The 22,930-nt window shown below is 38.5% G+C and overlaps 1 protein-coding gene across 1 annotated transcript in view; it reads left to right on the top strand.

The window, feature by feature from the left end:
• Positions 1 to 22,930, top strand: part of AKT3 (AKT serine/threonine kinase 3) — a 2,413,182-nt gene that overhangs the window by 1,213,089 nt on the left and 1,177,163 nt on the right. The window contains exon 4 of the mRNA XM_044058335.1: positions 14,711 to 14,822. Coding sequence (XP_043914270.1) covers positions 14,711 to 14,822 — 112 coding nt within the window. The remainder of the gene's footprint in view (positions 1 to 14,710; positions 14,823 to 22,930) is intronic.

The raw sequence follows: 22,930 nt of genomic DNA, 5'->3' as shown, positions 1-22,930 counted from the left end.
ACAACAACAACATGTAGTAGAACTCTGTCAAATACACTGCAAATATTAGAAGAATGCCAGAAGCATGTTTTTTCAACTCTTGTATCTTGAATGTTCCAGGTGAGAGTTATAAGGTGAGTTACTTATAAACTGTAAGACATAGCGACCAGTCTCTGATATAGATTTGTGCTAATTATTCACAGTTTATTTGTAGCATTGTGTAGCAGTGTATAAGCATAATGAAGGGTACTTGCATGTAACTTTGTTAATAATATGATTGGTGAAGTATCCATTGCTTTTACTGTGCCATAGGAAAATATGTTAGAGTGGGTGGGGGTTATCAAATGCATGATTTGCTTTATTTCTCTGTCTATTATAGTTAGGTACCTAGATTGCACTACTTTTACAGTGTAGAGTTTCTGAATATTGAATTTAATGACAGTAATATTTCTTGGGGCTTATGTTGGCGCTTTGCTGTGAATCACTGTGGATGAATTTGCTTGCAATCATCTTGCTTATAAAGAACGAATAGGAGTCCTGTTATGCTGGCAAATGGATGACTAAGCAGAAAGCATTTTTTGTGGGAAAACAAGGGAGTTGAAACATCTGTTTAGGAAGGCCATTCTTTGGTTTGGGCTAGCACTTTGGCTAGTGTGATTATCATCTGAAAGTAAGATAATGCACCTCACTGCCTTTGGTATTTGCTTATTCATTTTTGCTGTCTGTTTCTGAAATGCAACAATTGGTTGATTTATTATATGTAATTTATCCAAAATCAGGTGTCTGTTGCAATTTGCAATTTTACATGTTCTTTATTTCTTTTATTACATTTGTTTGAGTGGTGGTATCCCACAATCCTACCAAAAGTGGGAGGGGCTATGGTGGTTGGTATGCATATTTCATGGAAATTATCCATCCAGATAATTTGGCCGATGTACCTATTTTTAAGTGTTTGTCTATAAGTTGGGAGGTATGCTTTAATACATAAAAATCCTAACCTACTGTAGCTTTAGTAAATAATACCACTTATGACAAAGATCTTACCTAGTTATTGCTACAGTGTACAATTACGGAGTATGTAAAATTTTCCTTAGCTTGTTGCATTCGTCCCCATCCTCTCTAAATTCATTGCAGACTGTTTCAAAAAATTCTTACACATGCAAAACAACACAAAACAGTAATCCTAGGTGATCCAGATTTTTGTTAGTGTAGCTGCATTACATTAAAGCATTAATAGAATTGTCTCTCTGCACAATCTCATGCATGCTGGAAATAAAGGAATGAGGCCAAATCCTAAATTGAAAAAAATCCAGTTCTAGTTGTTTTTTTGTTTTTTAAAGTAATGTCCCAGAGAAGATGAAGGTCTTTCAGGTGCTACTTTATCCTATTAGTGACCGCTTCTGATGGTAATCACTTGGTCTTTTCAAACTGTTCAGATTGATCCATAAATGTTATGCTGTATACATTAGTTGTGATATTCTGTTCAGGTCACAGAGTTTAAGGTATTAAAATGAACACCTGAATATTCTAGCTCTGACTTCACTACTGCATTGTCAGTCAACTCTCCTCCCCCATAATTAACTGATTCCCATTCAGGACAGATTTTTTTCCCCACTTGAAGCATGTTAAATGTTCAACCACACCCTGGGTGTGTACTGATTTGCTAAATCTGTTGAAGCAGAGACTGAAATAAAAATAAAGCATGGTCAGATTGAGAAAGCGTTTTTTTTTAATAACATCAAAAAACATACCCAGTTCAAAATTTTATTAAGCATACAGTTGGGTTTCAAACGAAATCTATTTTCTTTAGACAGTAACTTGCTGTCAACCTAGGAGAGGCTAAATGGCAAACAAGCTGGTTTCTGGGAACAACTAAAGCATTTCCTAAAGTATTCTCTAGACAACAGCTACATTGATAAAGTTAAAAATAATGTGTCTATTCTTTGTCAAGTCATCATACACCTATTTACAGATGATTGTTACACCTACTGTGCGCTTTTTATAATATTTTGTAAAACCCTCAACGTTATTCCAAGTTTTTATACCTGTCATGGGTGAAAGAATTACAGAACTGTCTACTTTGCCATGACTAGCTAACTAATATTTAGACAAAATATTCTTTAGTAGCTGCATTTATATTAGGCAGTAGCAGCTGGTGACTTCCAATCAGAGGGGGGAGCTGCAGGAGAGAGCTGAGTGGGTGGGGTCAATGGGGAGAGGTGTGGTCAACTAGAAAGGGGAGGGGCTATGCTGAAAACTACAAAAACTGGGACATAATTTAAATCTGCTGCCCAGGGTGCAAAACCATCATTATGAGAGTCCAATCAAGACAAAAAAAGTGGAGAAGAAAAAAAAATCAAGACATTGGCTACATGACCGCTTATTTAGTATCTAGATGGAAATAAAAAGGTTGTGAGGCATGAAAAAAATAAATTACTTTTTAAATACATTACTGGAATGCCAGTCAAAAACAAGTATAAAAAAAACAAGCAGCACTCAACTCAAAAATATAAAAATATATATATTTTAACATTATAGATATTTTAATAACAGCAGTTATCACTTTCTAAGGATCCGTCCCTTTAGAATGGGTCTTAAAGAAACTTTTTCATTAAGACCACTGTCCTGATCTGCTCTTAGTCTAATCATCCAGTTGACCACCCTCGTTTCACTAAGGTTTCTAATATCACCACCACGAACACTGGGGTTTATACTGTCAATCACCATGAACTTGAGTGTCTCATATCAGTGGTCATAGCATGTTTGGACAGGGCATTGTTGACAAACACAACGGATACTGTATCAATGCTCCCTAATCCTGTCTTTCAGAGGTCTCTCTGTCTTGCGTACATAAAATGCTCAGCAGACTGTGCAGCTTGTGAGGTAGACCACATGTGGAATCAAACAGGTTGCGTACACCTTAAAATTAAACCTACATCCATTATCAGTATGTTGAAAACACCCACTACTGTCTACATAGTTACAAAAATGACATGTTCCACATGTCAGTGTACTGGCCCTACACTCAGACACATCAGGTTTCTGTTTATCTGGATAGCATAATAACCTTTTTAGATTTTTCTTATTGTTATATAAGAATCTAGGAGTGTCATCTACAAGCCTGTGGATGTTGGGGTCAGTTGTTAATATGTTCCAGTGTCTCTTAATGGCATTCATTGTTATCCTAGTGTCAGTAGTGTAAGTTAGATGAATAGGGATATTAGTAGGTCTAGTCGGAGTTGGTCTCCTACCATTGGAATCAGTGGAGTGTTCAGAGTAGTACGGTCTGGCTATACTAGATCTGAGAGGAGGAATGCTACAAAGTATATCATCAACCTCCTTTTCTTTATAGCCTCTGTCAGTCAGCTTGCCTTTTAAGCATAACAATTTGGATTTAAAACCATCATCTGTCCCATTCAGCCTAGAGGCTCTCAACCCCTGTCCCCTAACTATATTCTTAAACACGTGATAGATGCATGCTATCTTGATGCAACAGGGAATGCCTGTAACAGGGTTTTCTATATATACCAGTACAGAGGGAACCATCAACCAGTCTAGTTAAAAGCACATCCAAAAATTCAGCTCGAGGGTCTGAATAGTTCAGAGAAAATTTCAGAAAACTGGTAGAGTAGTTCAAATCTTAATGGAACTTGACTAACTCATCAGGACGGCCTGTCCAAACAAGGGAACTGGTCATCCACAAATCTATGCTAAAATGGAACATAGTGATGAAAACTTGGTGTTGAAAACATACACTCCTCTTCCCATTGGCCTATGACTATATTGGCATAGCTATTGGCACTGGAGGCGCCCATTGCCACGCCATCTCTTTGTTGGTAATAGACATCATCAAAGACAAAGATATTATTCTCTAGTACTATTCTCATACAAAGGTCTATCAAGTGACACACTGAAGGATCATATGCACTGTACTTGGACATGTATCTACCCACATAAATCAAGCCAGCCTGGTTAGGAATCATGGTAAACAATGACTGTACATCCATAGTGACCAGCAGGTACCTCATATCTGTCTGTTGCATTTTAATATAGTCAAAAAGATCTCTTAAAAACTGTTTGGAGTCCCTCAGCACTACCTCATTCCTATCTAAGATTGGATGTAGGTGCTTCTTGACAAATATAGAGAAGGGCTCTGTGCTCCAACCGTGAGACCACAGTGAGTCTTTTAGAATTTATCCCACCTTTGATGTGATCTGTGGCCTATGCAGTTCGATTGAGGAGCAGACGGATCTGTTGGGGGACAGAAAATGTAAGGAATGGTAGACTGGTTGTGTGGGTGTGCACACCCTTGGACTGGTGCTTTTTTGGGGGCGCCTTTTGCTTTGATTGCAGAATTCAGTCTTCTTGGGTAGGAGTTTGTCAGCATGGCACATCTTGACTTGGCAATATTTGCCCACTCTTCCTTGCAAAAGTGCTCTAAATCTGTCAGATTGCAAGGGCATCTCTTGTGCACACCCCTCTACAGGTCACCCCACAGATTTCCTATTGGATTAAGGTCTGGGCTCTGGCTGGGCCATTCCAAAACTTTATTTTTTTCTGGGGAAGCCATTCTTTTGTTGATTTGGATGAATGCTTGGGGTTATTGTCATGCTGAAAGGTGAAATTCCTCTTCATCTTTAGCTTTCTAGCAGACACCTGAAAGTTTTTGGCCAAAAGTGACTGGTATGGGGAACTGTTCATAATTCCCTCCACCTTGACTAAAGCCCCAGTTCCACATGAAGAAAAGCAACTCCAAAGCATGATACTGCCCACCACCATGCTTTACCATGGGGATGGTGTTCTTTTGGTGATGGGAATTGTTGTTTTTGCGCCAAACATACCTTTTGGAATTGTGGCCAAAACGTTAAACCTTTGTCTCATCAGACCATAACACATTTTCCCACATGCTTTTGGGAGACTTGATGTATTGTTTAGCATATTTTAGCTGGGCCTGGATAATTTTCTGTGTAAGAAAAGGCTTAGGTCTTGCACCCCTATCGCATAGGCCAGCCATATGGAGAATACCAGAGATTGTTGTCACATGTAGTACACAACCAGTACTTGCCAGAAATTCCTGTAGCTCCTTCAGTGATGCTGTAGGTCTCTTGACAGCCTCCCTCACCAGTTTTTGTCTTGTCTTTTCATCAAGGGGAGATATCCAGTTCTTTGCAGCGTCAGTGTTGTCCCATATTTTTTCGATCACTGTCTTCACTGTGTTCCATGGTATATCCAATGCTATGGAAATTTTTTTGTACCCTTCTCCTGACTGATACCTTTCAACAATGAGATCCCTTTGATGCTTTGTAAGCTCTCTGCGAACCATGGCTTTTGCTGTAGCAGGCAACTGAGTAAATGTTAGGAAATTCCTATTAGGACAGCTGAACTTTATTTGTGTTTAATCAGAGTCTCTTTGATGGCAGGTGTGTACCCAAGGGGACTGAATGCTGTGGATGGAGGAGGGGGTGCTTCAACAGGGTGTTGGTTTTTTGGGTGTGCACACTTTTGCAGCTAGCTTGTTGTACGTTTTTTTGTTTTTTATATTTTTTCACCTAACAGATTTCTTTGTTTTTCAGTTGAATTGTGCAGGATGTGGGTAACATTGGAGGTGGAAAGGGTTTTGAGGTGATTTATTGTGGCCTCATTTTTTATATATCACAAAGACCTGGCGTTTTGTCAGGGGTGCATGCACCTTTTATATCCACTGTAGGTATAAAACATCAGAGGGATACATTTCCATAAGAACAAGATAGCTGATTGAGGCAAGGCACAAAAAAATATAAGAAATGGAAGAGAGATTGAACTGCTACTTTGAAAACTGAAATAAACAAGATGGACAAACAGATTAAGCATAATGTGAGACAAGATCAAGAACAATTTGAAGAAAATTTATATAAACATATTGAGTAAATATTCTGGGAAGAAATAGCCAGGGAATTGTTATGGCTAGGCTTGTATAGGCCCTAGGGTTGATAGTTCAGTACCAACCTATGAACCTATTAGCCCTCCCCACTAACTCCCAATAAAGTTTTCTCTCTTAAAATGATAAAAATATGTAAGCCTATTTTTATTGTAAAATACTGGATTATAACCCATGAAAAGTTCTGGAAATCTGTAAACTTGTATAATCACACATCTAAAGCTTCAATATTCTGTTTTGCAGTGCCAGAAACATACAAGGCAAGACAAATATCTGCATAAACTTCAATTATTCAAATTCTGTTATTTACACAGTGTAATATATAATGATTAATGCAGTTCTGTGATTGTCTTACCATCAGTTCATCTTTGTGAATTGTGAGGGGCCATATTTGAAGATATTTTCAAGTGTAAAACATGTATGCTGTGTTGCACTTTTTGTTACAGTAATAAACACAATTTCACTGTATAGGCAAGCCATTGACCTGTTAGAAAAACATGTTACTTTGAATGTGTAAACTACCTGCCATGCAGCCAACATTGTCTGCAACTAATTAATAACCAAAGCACTTGCAAAAAAAAAAAAAAAAATTACTCGTGCTAACCTGCTCATAAAAGTTACTTAGAAACTGTGTATGGACACATGCCCATTTAGAAATAAGAAACTGATTAATGCCTGACTTTGAAAGCCTGGGAAAATAGATTTTTATTAACTTTGTCTATCCCTCCCCTCCAATTTTGTTATTTTGTGTTAGATCAGAAATAATGTCAGAGAAGTACAAGTCAGACAAAGATAAAGGGCAGTCTTATATCTCTCTTCTGTGTGGGAAAAGGCACAGTGATTTTAATTAGGCAGAGAGAGAGAGCCCCTTTCAGATGAATATCCTTGAATGTTAGAAACCTTCTCCAAGATGGCTTCTCACTGGTCAGCAGGTTGATTAGAGCTCTCCCGGTTGGGAAAACAGCTAGCAAACAATTTCTATTTGGTTAAAATTCAGTTTCTTCTTAGTCATTACACTGCCTGGATGTCAGTAAAGAAATAAGGAGAAAGCCAGAGAAAATCAACTGGAAAAGAAGAAAAAACTCAGATGCGGAAGAGCCTTACCGCTGTTTAGAAAAAACATTTCAGATTACAGCCTTGGTACAGGAGATGTCTTCCAGAGATTTAGATGAAAGAATAAGTTGAATTTGTTCAGAGCTGTTTAAAATAAGTTATTCAGTAGAGAAAAGTATGAAGTCACATGGCAGAAAGATGGAAGACGTAGAAGAAGCTATAAAGCTGTTCAGATGATCTCCTAAAACTGCAGAGATTGAAATGAAAGAAAAACTGACAGAGTATGAGGGTTCATAAGAACTGTTTCAAAAAACAGAGCTACAAGAAAGAGCACACAGCCAACAATATTCTGCTGTAACAGAGAATTTAGAAGGAACAGATTGCATTACTTTTATGAAGTATAAAAAGTGACTGGATTGGTATTCCACAGCAGGACTTTGTTAATCGAAAAGGAACATTGTTTGGCCATGAGAAAGAAGGAAAGAACTATGGTAGTAAAGATGCAATCATATCAGCAGAAGGAGAACTGGTCCTGACAACTCTGGCAGAAGGCTAAAGCATTGACAACTGTAGAGCTACCAAAGTGAATGTGGAAAATGATTCCACTTCTGTCTGCTGTACGGTAAAAAGTGAGTTATTCTTGCAGTCAGAGGATACAGAGAGACTGGTATGAAATTCACATTGTATCCATTACTTCTCATTTCTCTGACAGTGGTTCAGCCCATAGAGAGGTTAAACCTTTTCCAGTGTTAAAAAGTAAAATGACTGAACAACAGAAAAAGCACAGGAGTTGACTAGAAGAAATAGTACTTTGGACTTCAGTCAGAAGCAAGCAATAGGTGATTAAGATGAAGAGTACCAGTAAGAATATAAAAGTAGGACGCAGGTATGGAACTATAAAGTGACATTTCCACAGGATACAGTTTAGACAGGAGAACTGTTTCTGTAAGACAAATATGGGTGAGGAGAAAAAAAGACTGACAATTTGTGCATTCTTTCATACTGGTAGGACTGTGAAGTATAATTTCCTACTTTACCTTTAAGGATAAAAGTGTAAAAAATTGAGTTGTGTAATAAAGTTATTGAAGTCAGCTGCATGTTACACTGTAAAGTTGTTCTGTGCAATATGCATAGGTATTTTAAATATGAGGTTGGCTGAGTCTTATCAGTGATTCCTCTTAATGCCAATGATGATAGTCGGACTGTACTTTGCTGCCCACTAGCAGAGCTATGCAGTGGGAGACACACAAGCAATTAAGAATGACTGAACTTGTGAGGACCCTGTAGGCAAGAAATATTAAACCTGATGCTTAAAGGAGAAATGACAAGTAGTTTATTGAAAATAAATGAAGTATATTACATGGAAGGGAATGCAAGCAAATACAGTACTAGTGGTAACAACTACTTCAGTATAAATCAAGGAATTGCAGAAGTCATTCATTTATTGGTGATTATGGCACTTGGTAAAATCAGTTAATTTAGAGTATACAAATCGATTTTCAGGTGTAGGATACTGGCTTTAGCATGGGTTGTCAGCATGATTAAACCTAACTTTAGAATAGGTAAAGCCTATGGGTGTAGCAGTCTGTCAGAGACATCTACCTATATATGGAGGAGTGAATTTCCTTTTTGGAAAATGTATACAATTGTGTGTTTGCAGTCATATTATGGAATGTGAGTTGCACTGAAGGTGTGGACATGAAGCAAAGTGTACAGATTTATATTAAGAAGTGTAGGGTACAAATACTGTTACAGGAGACACCTGGATAGAAATGTGCATATGAACTTGCAAAGAAAGGACTTCAGAATGGTTATTCAACAGAGTATGAGTATCAGGGATAAAGGGGCAGGCGATTATCCTTATTGCAGGAAGCGCTGCAGTAGTGCTAGAGAAGGAGAAAGACAGCAAGGGTAGATTTCTTGTAAAAAGGGTTATTGGTAGAGGAAGAGGTTTATATCGACATGCATTTATCTTCTACAGAAAAAAAACTGCACTAGATGTCTCAAATTGTGTAACACAACACAAATTAAACTAAAACACAAAAAAAGTGGAGTCCAGAAATCCTATCTAGAAATTTTAATGCCACTGGTTGAGCGTTTTTGGCCAACAACTCTGGCCTTCTTCAGAACAAACAACTGAATTGATGCTCCCCTTCTATACAAAAAGCTACCAGTCCCAACCAGTCGCGTTACATTCACTTCATTTTTGGACTCCACTTTTTTTTGTGTTGTAGTTTAAATAATGCATTTATATTCTACCTAAAACTAGTATTGAGCTTAAGAGAATGATGGGAGAGGTAATTAGCTTCCAGCTGGGAATATAATTTATGAGTGGGAACTGGAACCTCATGTGCAATAGTGAAGATGTATAGGGGGACTTAGAAGGGAAAATATAACAAGAGAGAGCAGAATTTTGAAGAAATATGAGAATACTTGGAATGAAAGATTTGAGACTGCCACCAGGAACCCAAACAAAATGTACATATTCTCCAATGTACAGTAACTGGGTTAAACTATATTTAATAGGAGCATGTTGTTTAATTGAAAGTTTTGGAATATATCAAATAATTATTTAGGACCATGTGCCAATAAAGACAGTGATAAATAGGCATACTCATTTATTAAAAAGAAGAGTTTAAGGAATAGAATGTGGAAGTGATTCAAGAGTTGTTAAGGCAATATACATATTTCTTCAGAATAGATAGCTGAAGGGTGGGATAAAATGAAAATGGAATTTAAAGTATGGTGCACTAAGAGAGAAAGAGAAATGAAAAGAATTAATAGGAATTTAGAGGTGGTATCAAAAGTTCAAGTACTGCAGATAGAGGAATCTTATGGAACCAGAAGGAGAGTAGTTGAATGCTTAAGGGAAATAAGGGATTATGTGGATAATATGCAGGAGTTTAGAAAGGTTGCTGTTAAGCATTTTATTGATAAAAATCCCAGAACACAAAAATGATTAGCCCAATGACTTAAGAGAAAATAAAGGGGGTGTTGTCAAATGTGGGGACCCTATGACAAGAAACTTAATCAGAGATCCTATAGAGATATTTGAGATATTTTGAAAGTTCTGTTTAAGTCTATATAAAGTAGAGGAATGGGGGGACCAAGAAAACACAAATGGAAATGTTTATGTAAGACTTAAATATGCCAAGGTTAAAGCAAAATAAGGTTCAAGAATCATTAGCCAAGATGGGAGGGAATTAATTAGCAGTGATGATTCAAGGAACAGATGGTAATCCTGTGGAAGTGTGGAAGTTAGGAGGGAAAAAAAGTGATAAAAGAACTGCAGGGTTTTGTTTAACAGTGTTTTAAAAGGAGAGGAAGCGCTAGTAGCCTGAAAGAAATCTGTGTGGCTGTATTACCCAAGGGAGGTGTAGGCCCTTTAAATCCAACATCATATAGACCAGTTTCATTTTTTGATCCATAATTATAAAGTGTTTGTGTGTGTGTACTACCTAAGAGAATGGTTAAGGCATTGCCAAAACTGATTTTATGGCGTTATGGATCTATGTGGTTTTGTGGAGGGGAGTTTCTGGGTCTTGATGCAGAGAAGGCATTCAACAGAGTTGGCTAGGATTTTATGAGTAGGGTAATGGCAGCATTTGTGTTCCCTGAATAATGGGGTTAATTAGGAAGATCTATAAAGGGTCTGAGATAAGAATCAAGGTGGAGTTTTTTTGTCTGACTTGTGTTTAAGTAAAAGAACCAGGCATAGGTGGTGGTTCCCTTTTACAGATTCATAGGTACTTACTAAGCTATTGATATGTGAGGATCTTTAGAATCCTAGCCTTATATTCCCATGGTAGTTTTTAACTGTTGTAATTTAAGTATGGGTAACCCAGAACTGGGAAGAACATTTAGATGTTATTTGTCCAGGAGGGACAAGGGTGCTAAACTAGGGTCAAAATTGTGGTTTCCCAGCTATTCATCCCAATTACATTTGCAGAGGGTAAGGGAAGTGTTTTGGTTTACATGAAGAGGAAGCCATTTCCAAAAAAAGTTCTCTGTGAAGCACATTTACCCCTCCATCATACTTTCTGTTGCAGCAGAGGTTTAAAATCTCTTGAGTGGGTGTTTATGCCACCATTGGACTTGCAGATGCTAAGCAGAGCCACACCAGCAAGGGTTCAGAGGATCCTTTTAAGGACTTCTTCAGTATAAACCCTGAGTAGTTGCCTAACTATCCCACTCTGAAAGCAGTGCGGGGAATATCTTTTCCCTGCATTTGTGTGTGTGGTTGGCCAGTCACGCAGGACAAACTGATTAGAGAAATCATGTCAAGAGGCTGCCCCTTACCATTTTTAAATCTGCCCAAACATGCATTCTTCCTGTCCACCTAGTCAGAAGGAGGGTGGCTCAGCAGGAGATGCACAATCTCCTAGTGATAAGAATCATCTAAGAGGTCCCACCTGAACAGAGAGGTTCTGGTCTATACTGTGAGACCCCGGGGACGCCAGACAGATTCTAGGCCTCAGCTGTCTAAATTAGTATAGGAAGGAGAAATCCTTCCGGGTGGTCACAGAACAGTGTGTCCTAAGATGCTTACAGGCAGGATACTGGATGTGGTCTTTGGATCGCCAGGATCCTTACCTGTATGTTAAAATAGCAAACTCATCCCGATGATGTGTATGCCTTCAGGGGGAGCCAGGCAATATCAGCTGAGGCGTGTCATTTGGTCTTGTCACATACCCCTCCCACCACCTGCAGCTGTTCATCAAATGCATGTCTTTTGTCATAGCTTACATGCATTTAAGGGGAAAAATCTTCCCCTGTCTGGATGACTGGCTCATCACTACACCTACTATGGAAAGACATTACAGCAAGGCAGTATTTGCTCCAGTAAGAAACACAGTCATTCAATTAATCACAATTAGACCCCTCCCAGTCCTTACCTTTTATTAGCTTGTCAGTTGGATTTAGTGAAACAGAGGGCCAAATTACTCCCACAAAGAATATCCACCATAGCTCAAACAGTTTTAGATCTATCACAAAGCCAGTCATCCACACAACTGAAATTCCCAAGGTGCTAGGACTTATGGCAGCTTCCATTCAGACATTTCTATATGACCGACTTAGCATGAGATTCCTGCAGTGGACTGTTAAGGACATTGTGGAATCGAGCAACACGACTGATGTCACAAACCATAAAGCTTTCAGACATTTGTATCAAACACCTGCTCTGGTAATCAAACCCAGAAAACCTGCATCTAGGGAATTCCCTTCATCCAGCCTATACCCAACACCATAATGACTCTGGATGTATCCATTCTTGGTGGGGGCATTATATTGACAGCATGGCCCAAAGAATGTGGTCTCCACAAGAGGCCAAATTGCACATCAGCATTTTGGAAATGAGATATGTTCTGTTAGCACTGCAGGCATTTCAGAACTTTCTGTTAGCACTGCGGGCATTTCAGGACTTTCTCCTCCAAAATGTGTCTATTTATGCAGACAATGTGTCAGTGGTATATTACATAAATAAGCAAAGAGAAACAGTCTTACCCCCTTTGCAGAGAATCCACAGCACATCGGTTTCTGATTGCAGTGTTCATTCTAGGGACTTCTAATTGTGGACAGGGTGAGCAGGCATTTTGTTCCCATACACAGTCGCAGTAATTCAATAGCAAAATTTCATAAATGGGTATGCCTTGGTGCATACTCTCTGTGCTTCACCATCAGATGCCAAATGTGACAGGTTCTTCTCCATCATTCCCTAAGGGAGACTTCCCCCAAAAAACGCATTTTCCTACATTTAGCTCCCAGGACTTCTTTATGCATTTCCTCTTATTTTGATTCCTATCCAGGTCTGTACAGAAAGACAGAATGTGTGGAGACAAGTTCATTCTTATTACCCAGTCTGGTCCTAACAGAATGGTTCCTCCTGCTGTGGCATCATCTGAAGAGAAAACCTGTTCTTCCTCAGTGCTATCTTTTGGTAGACCCACCCAAGCATCTGCACCATTCACTTTACTACTTGGTTTCACCCCCAAGGACCTGATATTCCCATTTAAAGTTGTCCCGTTGATTACAGCCCCGCAAGGACCCCAGCTAGAAAGATGTATAAAGGAAAGTGAAAGAAATGTTCTATTTGGGCTGACCATTGACACGTGAAACCCTTTTCAGCCCCTATATCACAGGTGTTACACTGCCGAGCAAATATATTTAAAAACAATGGGGCTAACTATTCTATTTTAGTTCATGTGGTTTCTATATCTTCTTATGACCAGGGCGTTTTTGTACATCCTTAGCCTTATACAAACTCTGTAAAGCTTTTGTAAAAGGAGTTATTTTTTTATTTTAATTTTAATTCAGCCCACCTTTAAGCTCTCTCTGTGGGATTTAAATTTCATTTCGGAGAAACTTGCACACTTTCCCTTTAAACCTGTTGGCTTCATCAATAAATCCCTATCTTGGAAGAGCTTCATTCTGGTAGCAATTGCTTCTACTGAATTAGTTTCACAATTGCAGGTCTTGTCATGTAGGTTTCATTATTTCAGTTTTCCTAAAGACAATCTGAAACTATGCACTAACCCATCCTTTATACCCAGGATTGCCTAACAGACTCTTTTGATCCAGCCAGTGTATCCATCTCTTGGTGTTCTTAACAAACCACAGAGGTGAAAATGTTAAGTTGTTTACATGTACACAGCAAGCTCAGTTTTTTTTATCTTCAAAGAACACAATTTGTGAAGGATGACCAGCTGTTAATTTTTCTCTCTCAAACATTAGAAAAGTCACAAAGTGACAAAGATCACACTATCTAGGGTCATGTCAAACTGCATTTTTGTTACTCTTCCAATAACAGATCTATGCCAGCTAGGCTGAAAGCACCCTAAATCTGGTTTCAGGCTTCATCCACACCCTTCCTTCAAAATGTACCATTAGAAGAAATTTGTGCTGTTACCACTTGATCTACACTTGCATACTTTTGCTAGACACTGCAGTTTGGATATTTTGTATAGAGTGAGGGTCTCCATTGGAGCTTCCCTTCTCATAGCTGTTGTCTTAGGCTGCACTAGGCCCACTGGGTCTTCCAGTTCCAGTATCCAGCAGGATTTAACATAAGTATGTAAGTTACATACTCACCAGAATATTAGATTTATCTGACATCTGTCCTGAAACAGTAACAATCCACCCACCTAACCACCTCCAAATTGTCATCTCTGGGGGGACCTAGAGCAACACCAGAGACCTGTGTTTCCAACTTTAGGGCTTCTAAAGTCTAAGGATTTTTATCATAAGTCACGTCATAATTTATTAGCTAGAATCATGCATCTCAGTATCACACATTCTGGAGATTCACAAGAGACCATGGGTTTATGGGATAAGGGAGGAGCTCAACCTAGCAAGAATTATTGCTGCCATGAAGAAAAGGTGCTAAGGCGAGCAGTCTACCAGTTCCAGTGTCCAGACATATACCATTCAAGTCTAACATTCTGGTAAGCACATAACTTGCGTTTCTTTGAATTTTAAGTTCAAGTAAACACGTGCATACAACTAATTACTTTCCATGTAGCATTTCAGCACACCACTTTTACCCTATATATTTATTTTAGTGTTAGTTTCTTTCTACTTGAAGAGTTCAAGTAGACATGGACATGCAACTAATTGCTTTACACGGAATTCAGTTCTGGTATTTTCATACATGGAGAATCATTTTTTCCTTCCCTTTTATTCTTTGTTGTTGCTGTAATTATACTGCATCTCTGTAGATAGCTTTTCTTAATTACTTGTTTTTTTCCAATTTGTTTCTTACAGAATGTCAGTTAATGAAAACAGAGAGACCAAAGCCAAACACATTTATTATCAGATGTTTACAATGGACGACGGTAATAGAGAGAACATTTCACGTAGACACTCCAGAAGAAAGGTGGGCTGTTATTCATAGTTGTGCATATGGTTAAAGACCATCAGTTCTTTAAAAAATGTGTTTCAGTCATTCTTTTACAGTGTTTGGTTGTTTTGCTTGACAACCTATTTCATCTTAAGTATTTTCTGTCTACTAGTAAAAAATTAGCTTATATTTATTTTCAGATGTTTTTGAATGCAGCATTTATTTTTGATACTGCTTCATCCTCTAAAGTAGTATTTTTTAGCAGTGCTTTCCCCATGCCTTTGTCCTCCAGGATCAACACACAGGCAATTGTCAAGATTTTCTGTTTAAGATCCATAGCCCACTTTTACCCTGAAACCACCTTGCTGTACTTACAACTGAAGGGGACTGTGCAGTATCACGTCTGTGGTGTGTGTCACTGTAACTACTGAGTCCACTGTATGTAACGTGACTCAGTAACTGTTGCATTCCTCCTAATCTCTGCCAGGAGCCACAAGTGTGACCGGTGTTGCAACCTCCAACCAGGATGGTTGAGTTGGTGTTGATATCGGACTTCCACCCACCGTGGCTGTTTTCCTCCAGTACACTGGTCACTAATCAGTCCTGGATCATCTGGGGCACAATTAAGAATTTATCCTTCTGTGCCTTGTAACCTATTTAGACTCCAAAATGGTCTGTCATTTGCAGGTATGTTCTTCATTCTGATTAGGTTGGTCAATTAGTATTAGCTGTGAGAGTGATGTAAAGATACAAGTGTTCTTTGAAGAGCTCCATGGACATCCATGCTTTCAAACCCCAAAACAGAATTTTGTTTTTCTGTTAGGTTTAATTATATTTTTAAGTTATTTTGCAAAGCAAATCTAAATTACGTTTCATCTTAATTCTGCTCAGCGTGGTTCCTTCATTGCATGAGCCATGGTTTTCCTCAAACATCCTAGTTTGGATGTTGGAGAATTTTTACCATATCAACTTCACTGAATCCCTTCAGATTTCATTTTTTTTATGTACTTTTCTCCCCATATCTGCTCATCATCAAGTCTCTCAAGCCTCTCCTGCTTTAGCTAGAACCCTTTTATCCCTCTGGCGTGCCCAGCGCATGGACAAGAACCATTGAGAGGGATGATCCTTCAGACAAGTCAGTGAGAGAGGTTTGTATCCCCTCTGACATTCTGCCACTGAGGGTGTGTTTTGGAGGCCTTAGTCCCTTTCCTGTGAGGGAGATGAGTAACCCGAATCACTGCTGGAATCTATTTGTTCCTCCCTTGTAAGTACATGGTATCTTACCCTTTTAATGAGTGCTACAACATGTGAGGCTTTCTAGATGAATGTCTGCCTCTGGCCCATCCGTTGTGTCACTGACACACCTCCTCAGCGTTTTCTCATTGGGTGGTACTGGGTGGTACTGGTCCAACCCCTCATCCCTAAGGAGGGACATACTTTTCCTCCCCACAACACTTGTAGAACTCGGCTCATCTGATTTTGTAGCCATGGCTTTACTCCTTTACAACAGTGGAGATTGCTGTTTAACTCCAGTTTCAGAATAAAATAAGTATTTGTTAATGCTATGCATTGACATTGATTGGTGATAAACCTTAGCAGTATGTTAGGCATGATTAAGGAATTTTAAGAACACATACAAGCTTTGATATACTTTTTTAAAAATTTCAGTGTTTTCATGTAATATAGCAGTGCAACCGATAGAAAGTCAAGCTTACAAAAGCATATGCAGAACAGACGTATATTGAAAGGAGCAGTTGTTGTGTCTTTCAGCTTTTCCCGGTTAGGGGTCACCACAGCGGAACTCTGGTCCGCTAATGATTGGTAGTTGATTTTTACGTGTCGAGTTACCAGCCCTGACGCACAACCTTCAACGAAGGTACGCTCATTCACGCATGTCTCCACGCAGAAGATGCTCTAGCTGAGAATCGAACCGGACAGCGTCTTACTGTGAGACGACAATGACTAAATAACGTTGTTACTGTAATTGATGTTTAGTGAAGTTCCAGTAAAGTAGACACGAAAGTAAGCAAATTATCCAGAACTTGTCCACAATCCTGAAAGCATGAACTTTTTATAACAGACATTCAGACCATTTGGTGGTAGTAATACTTAAGAGCCAGGCGTATCCAAATAATATTGTGAACCTCTAATTCAGCTGCATCATCATTCACCCTCTCAAGAAGCAGATGGCAGCCAGAGAGAGAAAAATTGTATGGCTTAGTATTAACTAAGACAGGCAGTCATGTTGTTAATAGTGCCACATTCACTGAGCCTGGAGATGTAACGTACCTGTTAACAGACAAGTTTAGTTCCAACTTTACTCCAACCATCCTTCCAGTAATGCCCTCAAACATAAACTCTCCAACTATAACTAGAGAGCATGCACTGACTGCACTCACTAAAGCCAAGAACACAACTTCAGTGGGCTCCAGTACCTTCCCAGGATGCCTTCTGAGTAGTCTAAAATATGACTTGTCAGGATGCCTAGTCATTATTTAACTAATAGTCTTAAAACAAGCTTTGTTCCTTGTGAATTGAGGACTGTGATGGCATCCCTCTTTATAATGGAAGAACATCAGGTCTTTCAAACTACAGACCTATTAGACAACTAGTCATATCTGCAAAGCCATGGAAAGAATTATCATGAAATTACCAAGGACATAAGAGCTTTCCAGACATTGGATCCATCTCAGTTTGGCTTTGTCAAAGGAAGGTCATGCTTATTGAATCTGGTGGATGACTTTGCAAAGGTCACTAAGCAATGGATGAGGGGAAAACTGTGCATACTGCCCACCTAGATCTGGATAATTTATTTCATTTCACATTTGTTAACCGGGTTAGTCAACTGAGTTTGAAAACATACCCATTTTCAGTGGACACCCGAGGGGAAAAGCCTCAGCAAACATAAGTAAAGATAATGTGACAATATGCAAATATTAAATAATCACAATACAAAATAATTGTAAAAAGAAAAGATTAGTTTTTTTGCATTGATAGTAAGCAACCCATTTTCAGTGGAGACCCCAAGGGGAAAGAGCCCCAGCAAACATAAGCAAATGTAAACATACAGGACAAAAACTCTTAAAAATAATGCAAATACGAAATTAATTATAAAGAGAAAAACGAAAGAAAAAAATTATAAACATTAAAGGTTGCACTGATACCAGTGGTCAAAATGTAATGCATATGAGAGAGAAAAAAAGATAATCATTGTTCAAAAGGACAATGTATAGACATTGCTAGGAAGTGGGAGGAAAAAAAAGGAGGGGGCTATAGTAGGGCTGTAGTAGTACAGCTGAGGGTTTAGGAGGTTAGTTTAAGCAGAAGTTACTAACAGAGAAAGAAAGTTAGGAGATGCAACAGGTTATACATTAGGTCAGACTAAGAGTACGTGGGGTCAAGGCAATGGTGTAATTTTAAGTTTATTAGGTGGGATTTAAACTCCTTTTTAAAACCGGGGAAAAAGATAAGGCATTTGATACAGTACCCCACTCTGGCATTTTCAACAGATTTACAGAACTATGTATAAACTTGTTAGTAACATGCTGTATAGCTAGTAGGCTTACTGATAAGACTCTGGAGGTTAGAAACAGTGAGGCCACCTCCACAAAGTGATCTGCCACCAGTGGAGTTCCCCAAGGCTCTGTGCTAGACCCACTCTTCTTTGGCATCTACTTCCCAGATGTCAAAACCAATGTCAAAGGCCTCTGGCTAACCAAGTTTGCAGTTGATTGCAAACTGGGAGCAGTCACTGAATCCCCCCAAACTCAAGATGAGAATACCCTTCTGGAAGGTTTAATACAGACCAATGCTTAGTGCCAAAGCCGTGGCTTAAAACTCAATACCAAGAAATGCATTTTAGTACTTTTGGGAAGTTTTCCACCCCAGGTAGCTTTGTCATCGATAAACCAAACTTAAAAGCTGATTCACTATTCCGGGATCTGAGAACTCGTGTAGATAGTAACTTAGCCTTCAACTAACGTGTCCAACGTAGTAAGAAAATACTTATATGTTGCTCAACTTATAAGCAATGGCATGGCATCTAGGTCCAGAAAGGTTATCATACTGCTGTACTCTGCCCTCATCAGGCTCATCATAGAGTATAATGGCCTCTTTGGTATGTACCTGACTGGGCGTGAAGCATTTGGAATATCCGCAAAGTTTATTCTTACAAAAAGAATACAGTGAGTTAACACAATGTCCTGTGTTGATCACATCAAAGCCCTATCTCTTTACCCATTATCATACAGACTTCTGAGAGTTGATCTTTGCCTGGCATCCAAGGCATCTCCAGATCTTGTTTTGATGAATCTTTGCATATACGCAAAACAAACAGTATTAGAGCTACTAGATAAAAAGACCCAAATTTTGCTTGCAACATAAACAGGACATGGAGAGATGGCAACATTTCTCAAAGAATTCCCATTCTGTGGAACAGGCTCCCCAACCATGTGAAGCAGAGTTCCTCCGTATCCCTATTTAAGTGCAACTTGGATCTCTGGATGGGTAATTGGTAATTCAGCCTAGGTCTGGCTCATGTGTCTTTGACTGACAGAGGCAGTCAGTAAATCATCCCTTCTAAATCAAATATGTGGGTCACATTTGTGTTGCTCGGCTAAACTTTTAAGGGCCATAGTGGTCTTTAGTCTAGTAGGCACATATTAATCTATAGAAATGTACAGCTTTCCATCAGGACTAGAATATATGGAACATCACCCCATATGTCCCAAGTATCCAGATTTCATAGAATGTCTAGATTTTTGCCTTCTATTTTTCATCTATTCCAAATAAAATTTGTGGTTTTCTGGCAAATCATTGAGGACTGTATTTAATAAATGACAAATCTGAGCTTCAGATTAGATCTTTCACCATGCCAATATAAAATCTGCTATTCTAAGAAATGTCTAAGTTTATAAGGGCAATAGTTAAAATTTGGGTCTGCATCACTTAATTGAAAGCTTAATTGAGTGATTTGCTATTTGTCAAAGTTAAGCAAAAGCTCAATTAAGCGAACAATTGTTTAAGTGAATTTTTATCCAGGGAAAGGACGTGGTTGGCCATCATTAGGAAATTGCCCTTTTCCCCACTGTTGTGCAATCTCAGAGTTGGTATATTTAGTTGGGGGAAAGTAGGGGGCGCAGCCCTCCACTTTGCAGAGTTTTAAGTTTTGTTTTGTTATGGTCGGTGGGTGGGCATCCATTTTTTTCCTGAAGAAGGTTTTCATCTAAAGGATCATTCGTTTAATTGAGCTTTCGCTTAACTGGATTCGATAAATAGCGATTTGCTCAATTAAGCTTTTGATTAACTGATATAGACCCGTAAAATTCTTCCTGGATTTTGTGTCCCCCCAAATTATTTCTGGCTTTATCCAGATTTTTTGGACTAAGAGATTCTGAGGTGTGTGTCATCCTCAGAAACCAAGCAAAAAAACATACCTTTGCAAAATCCATTCAGATCAGAGAGAAAATAAAGCTAATGTGGCAGGAGTGAGGAAATCAGAAATTAATTGTGTTTGGAAAAAGGCAAGACCTTGAAGTGTTTACCACAAATCATTTTCATGTCAAACATCAAATTATATTTATTAGTGCAAGTATTTGTCCTCCCTGTGGTCGCGTGGGTTTCCTCTGGGTGCTCCGGTTTCCTCCCACATCCCATAGACATGCTGTAGATGGATTAGACACTCTAAATTGGCCCTAGGTGTGAGTGCGTGCATGTGTGTGCCTTCTGTGGAAGGTTGGGCACTGGGCTGGCAACTCGACACTGTAAAACTCCACTGCCAATCATGACCGGACAGATGATCCGCCGTGACGACCCCTAACAGGGAAAAGCCGAAAGAAGAAGTGCAAGTATTTCATATACAAGTATCATTTTCATGTCAAACATCAAATTATATGAGTCAGTATAAGTATTTCATATACAAGAATGATGAAAATGCTATTGGATCTAAGGCAGACAGAAACTTTTTTTAAACCTTGGATATAAGATGAGAGTATTTTTTTTTACCTGCCTTGCCTTCTGACTATCAGAATTTATCAACTGGCCCATTCATTCCCCTTCACTGGGAAAAGAGACAGCTGAGATGGGTAGTCATCGAGGCAGCAAGTTATTTGCTTCCCAAAGTTCCCTGTGCATGACCAGTAACATGCTCGAAATTTGGCATGCAGTATGCATCAGTGAGGGCATGTTACCCACTTTTGCAAGTGATGTAAAGCCTCAGGGTAACCCTTGTTTCCTTGAAGCTAGGGGTCCATCCATAGGACCATTCATCCTGGGTGTGTGTCTTGTACACCCTGCGAGATGAAGCAGCTTGGCTAAGCCATGTCAGGTTTCTCCTTCCCTCCACACCACTCCAGTAGATGCCAGTGCTGCTAATTGAACTTGGGTCATAATCAGGGCTTCATTCCTCTGCACATGTAGAACTGGCTGTTAAAGTTGTTGAAGCATAGCAGAAGTATGGTCTGTCTGAGGTTTAGATAATATTGAATAAATAAGAGACGATTAAAATAAAGGAAATGTCTTAACAGAGAAAGCAGAAAGAACAGAAAAAACAATCCATTATTGTCCAGGTGCCTATGCAGAGAAAACCAATCTGTTCAGATTGTTTATTAAATAAATATTAGGGTTGGAGATGGTATGCTGAAATAAAGCAAGACCAATATTTAAATCAAAAATTATATTTAAGTTGAATGCTGTAACACTAAGCTCCTTGAGTGAGTTATGGGATGCTGTAAGTTCCTAAGCACACCAAACAGTTCTAGTTTATAAGGAATTTATGTGGCTAGAAAAGGTTAAAATAAGTGAGATATATTCTGTACTGCTAAGACTTTAGCCAGATATGAACCAAGGAGGAGCCCATATGTGGCTGACTAATGAAAATATGAAACCCAAAGCAGTTTTTAGGCATTAGAGACTAAATAATATAAAAAAATAAAACAAATGTTAGGTCTCAGTGAGTTTTGGGTTATAAAAGTAGATGGAAGGCTTTTCAATTTAGCAAACCAAAAAAAAAATGTGGATAAATTGTAACAATTCAGGGAAAAGGTTTGGAAATCTAGTGTAAAGACTTGACATGAGAAAAATAAACAAGAAAAATGGTAGCTTTTAAAACTGGTAATTACAAAATTAAAAAAAAAATTTCATGTGTTCACCTGTGATTTAGTGTTTTCAGCCCCCTTCCAGTTATGACTCCATTTAACAAGACTCTAAGCAAACATAGTTCTAAGGTATTTTAACAGTTTGTCCAAAAAGATAGTGGAAAGGTCTGATAACAAAACAAGGGAGCTATAATTAAACCAAATAGTACTCTCTTCATATTAAGTTTATAGTTGGATACACAGGGGAAAAAAACCTTGGCAAAAAAACTTGGAGACAATGCTTGGGTCAGATGATGCACACAAAAGCACAAAACAGACTTAAATACTTTCAACTGGATGATTAAATATGCATTTTATAAAAGACAAAAAGGGGAAACTATAAAAGCATATACATAAGCAACTCTTTCAGTGTATTTGAACCTTATACTATCCTGTCGTCCAGGTAATGTTTTTTTGGGTGGACTGAAGCTTTGACCATTCTTTAAACAGTAACAGATGTATTACAAATCATAAATGACTACTCTCAGGTGCATTGTTCATCGATCCCACGGAAGCAGTTAGTTTAGTTGGCCACAGTTTCCTTTCATCAGCCCTGCTGTCATCTAGGATCGGCTTCAGAACAATGGAATGTTTCAAGTCCTTTTTTCAGAATTGACAGTTCATCAAAACAAATAAGTAGAAGTATATTTATTTTGTATATCAGCTGTGCATTTCGCTGTAGTTGAAAATAAGTTGACTCAAGACTTAATATTCCCTTTCCAAACCTGTTATTTAAGGTTCAAATCAAGGTAAGAGTTAAACAGCTAGTATTCACCAAGTTGATTTTATGTAGAATAGAATTTGTTACAATATTTAAAGTAAATTAATTATTTGATGAATAGGAATCAATAGTGCAGTATGGCATAAAGAAGTCACTACATTACTGTGTTTTAATCATGAGGCAGGCCAGATAGCATTTGTAGGTCCAAATACTAAAAGTTCTTTATTCCATTTTTAAACTCCTTTAGTGTAGAATTCTTCCAAGAATCTTTTTTCATTGCTCATTGATGA

This window comes from Protopterus annectens, chromosome 1.part2 (assembly GCF_019279795.1).
Source record: "Protopterus annectens isolate FY-2018-M chromosome 1.part2, PAN1.0, whole genome shotgun sequence".
NCBI lineage: Eukaryota > Metazoa > Chordata > Ceratodontiformes > Protopteridae > Protopterus > Protopterus annectens.
This window is presented reverse-complemented; position numbering and strand designations above follow the sequence as displayed.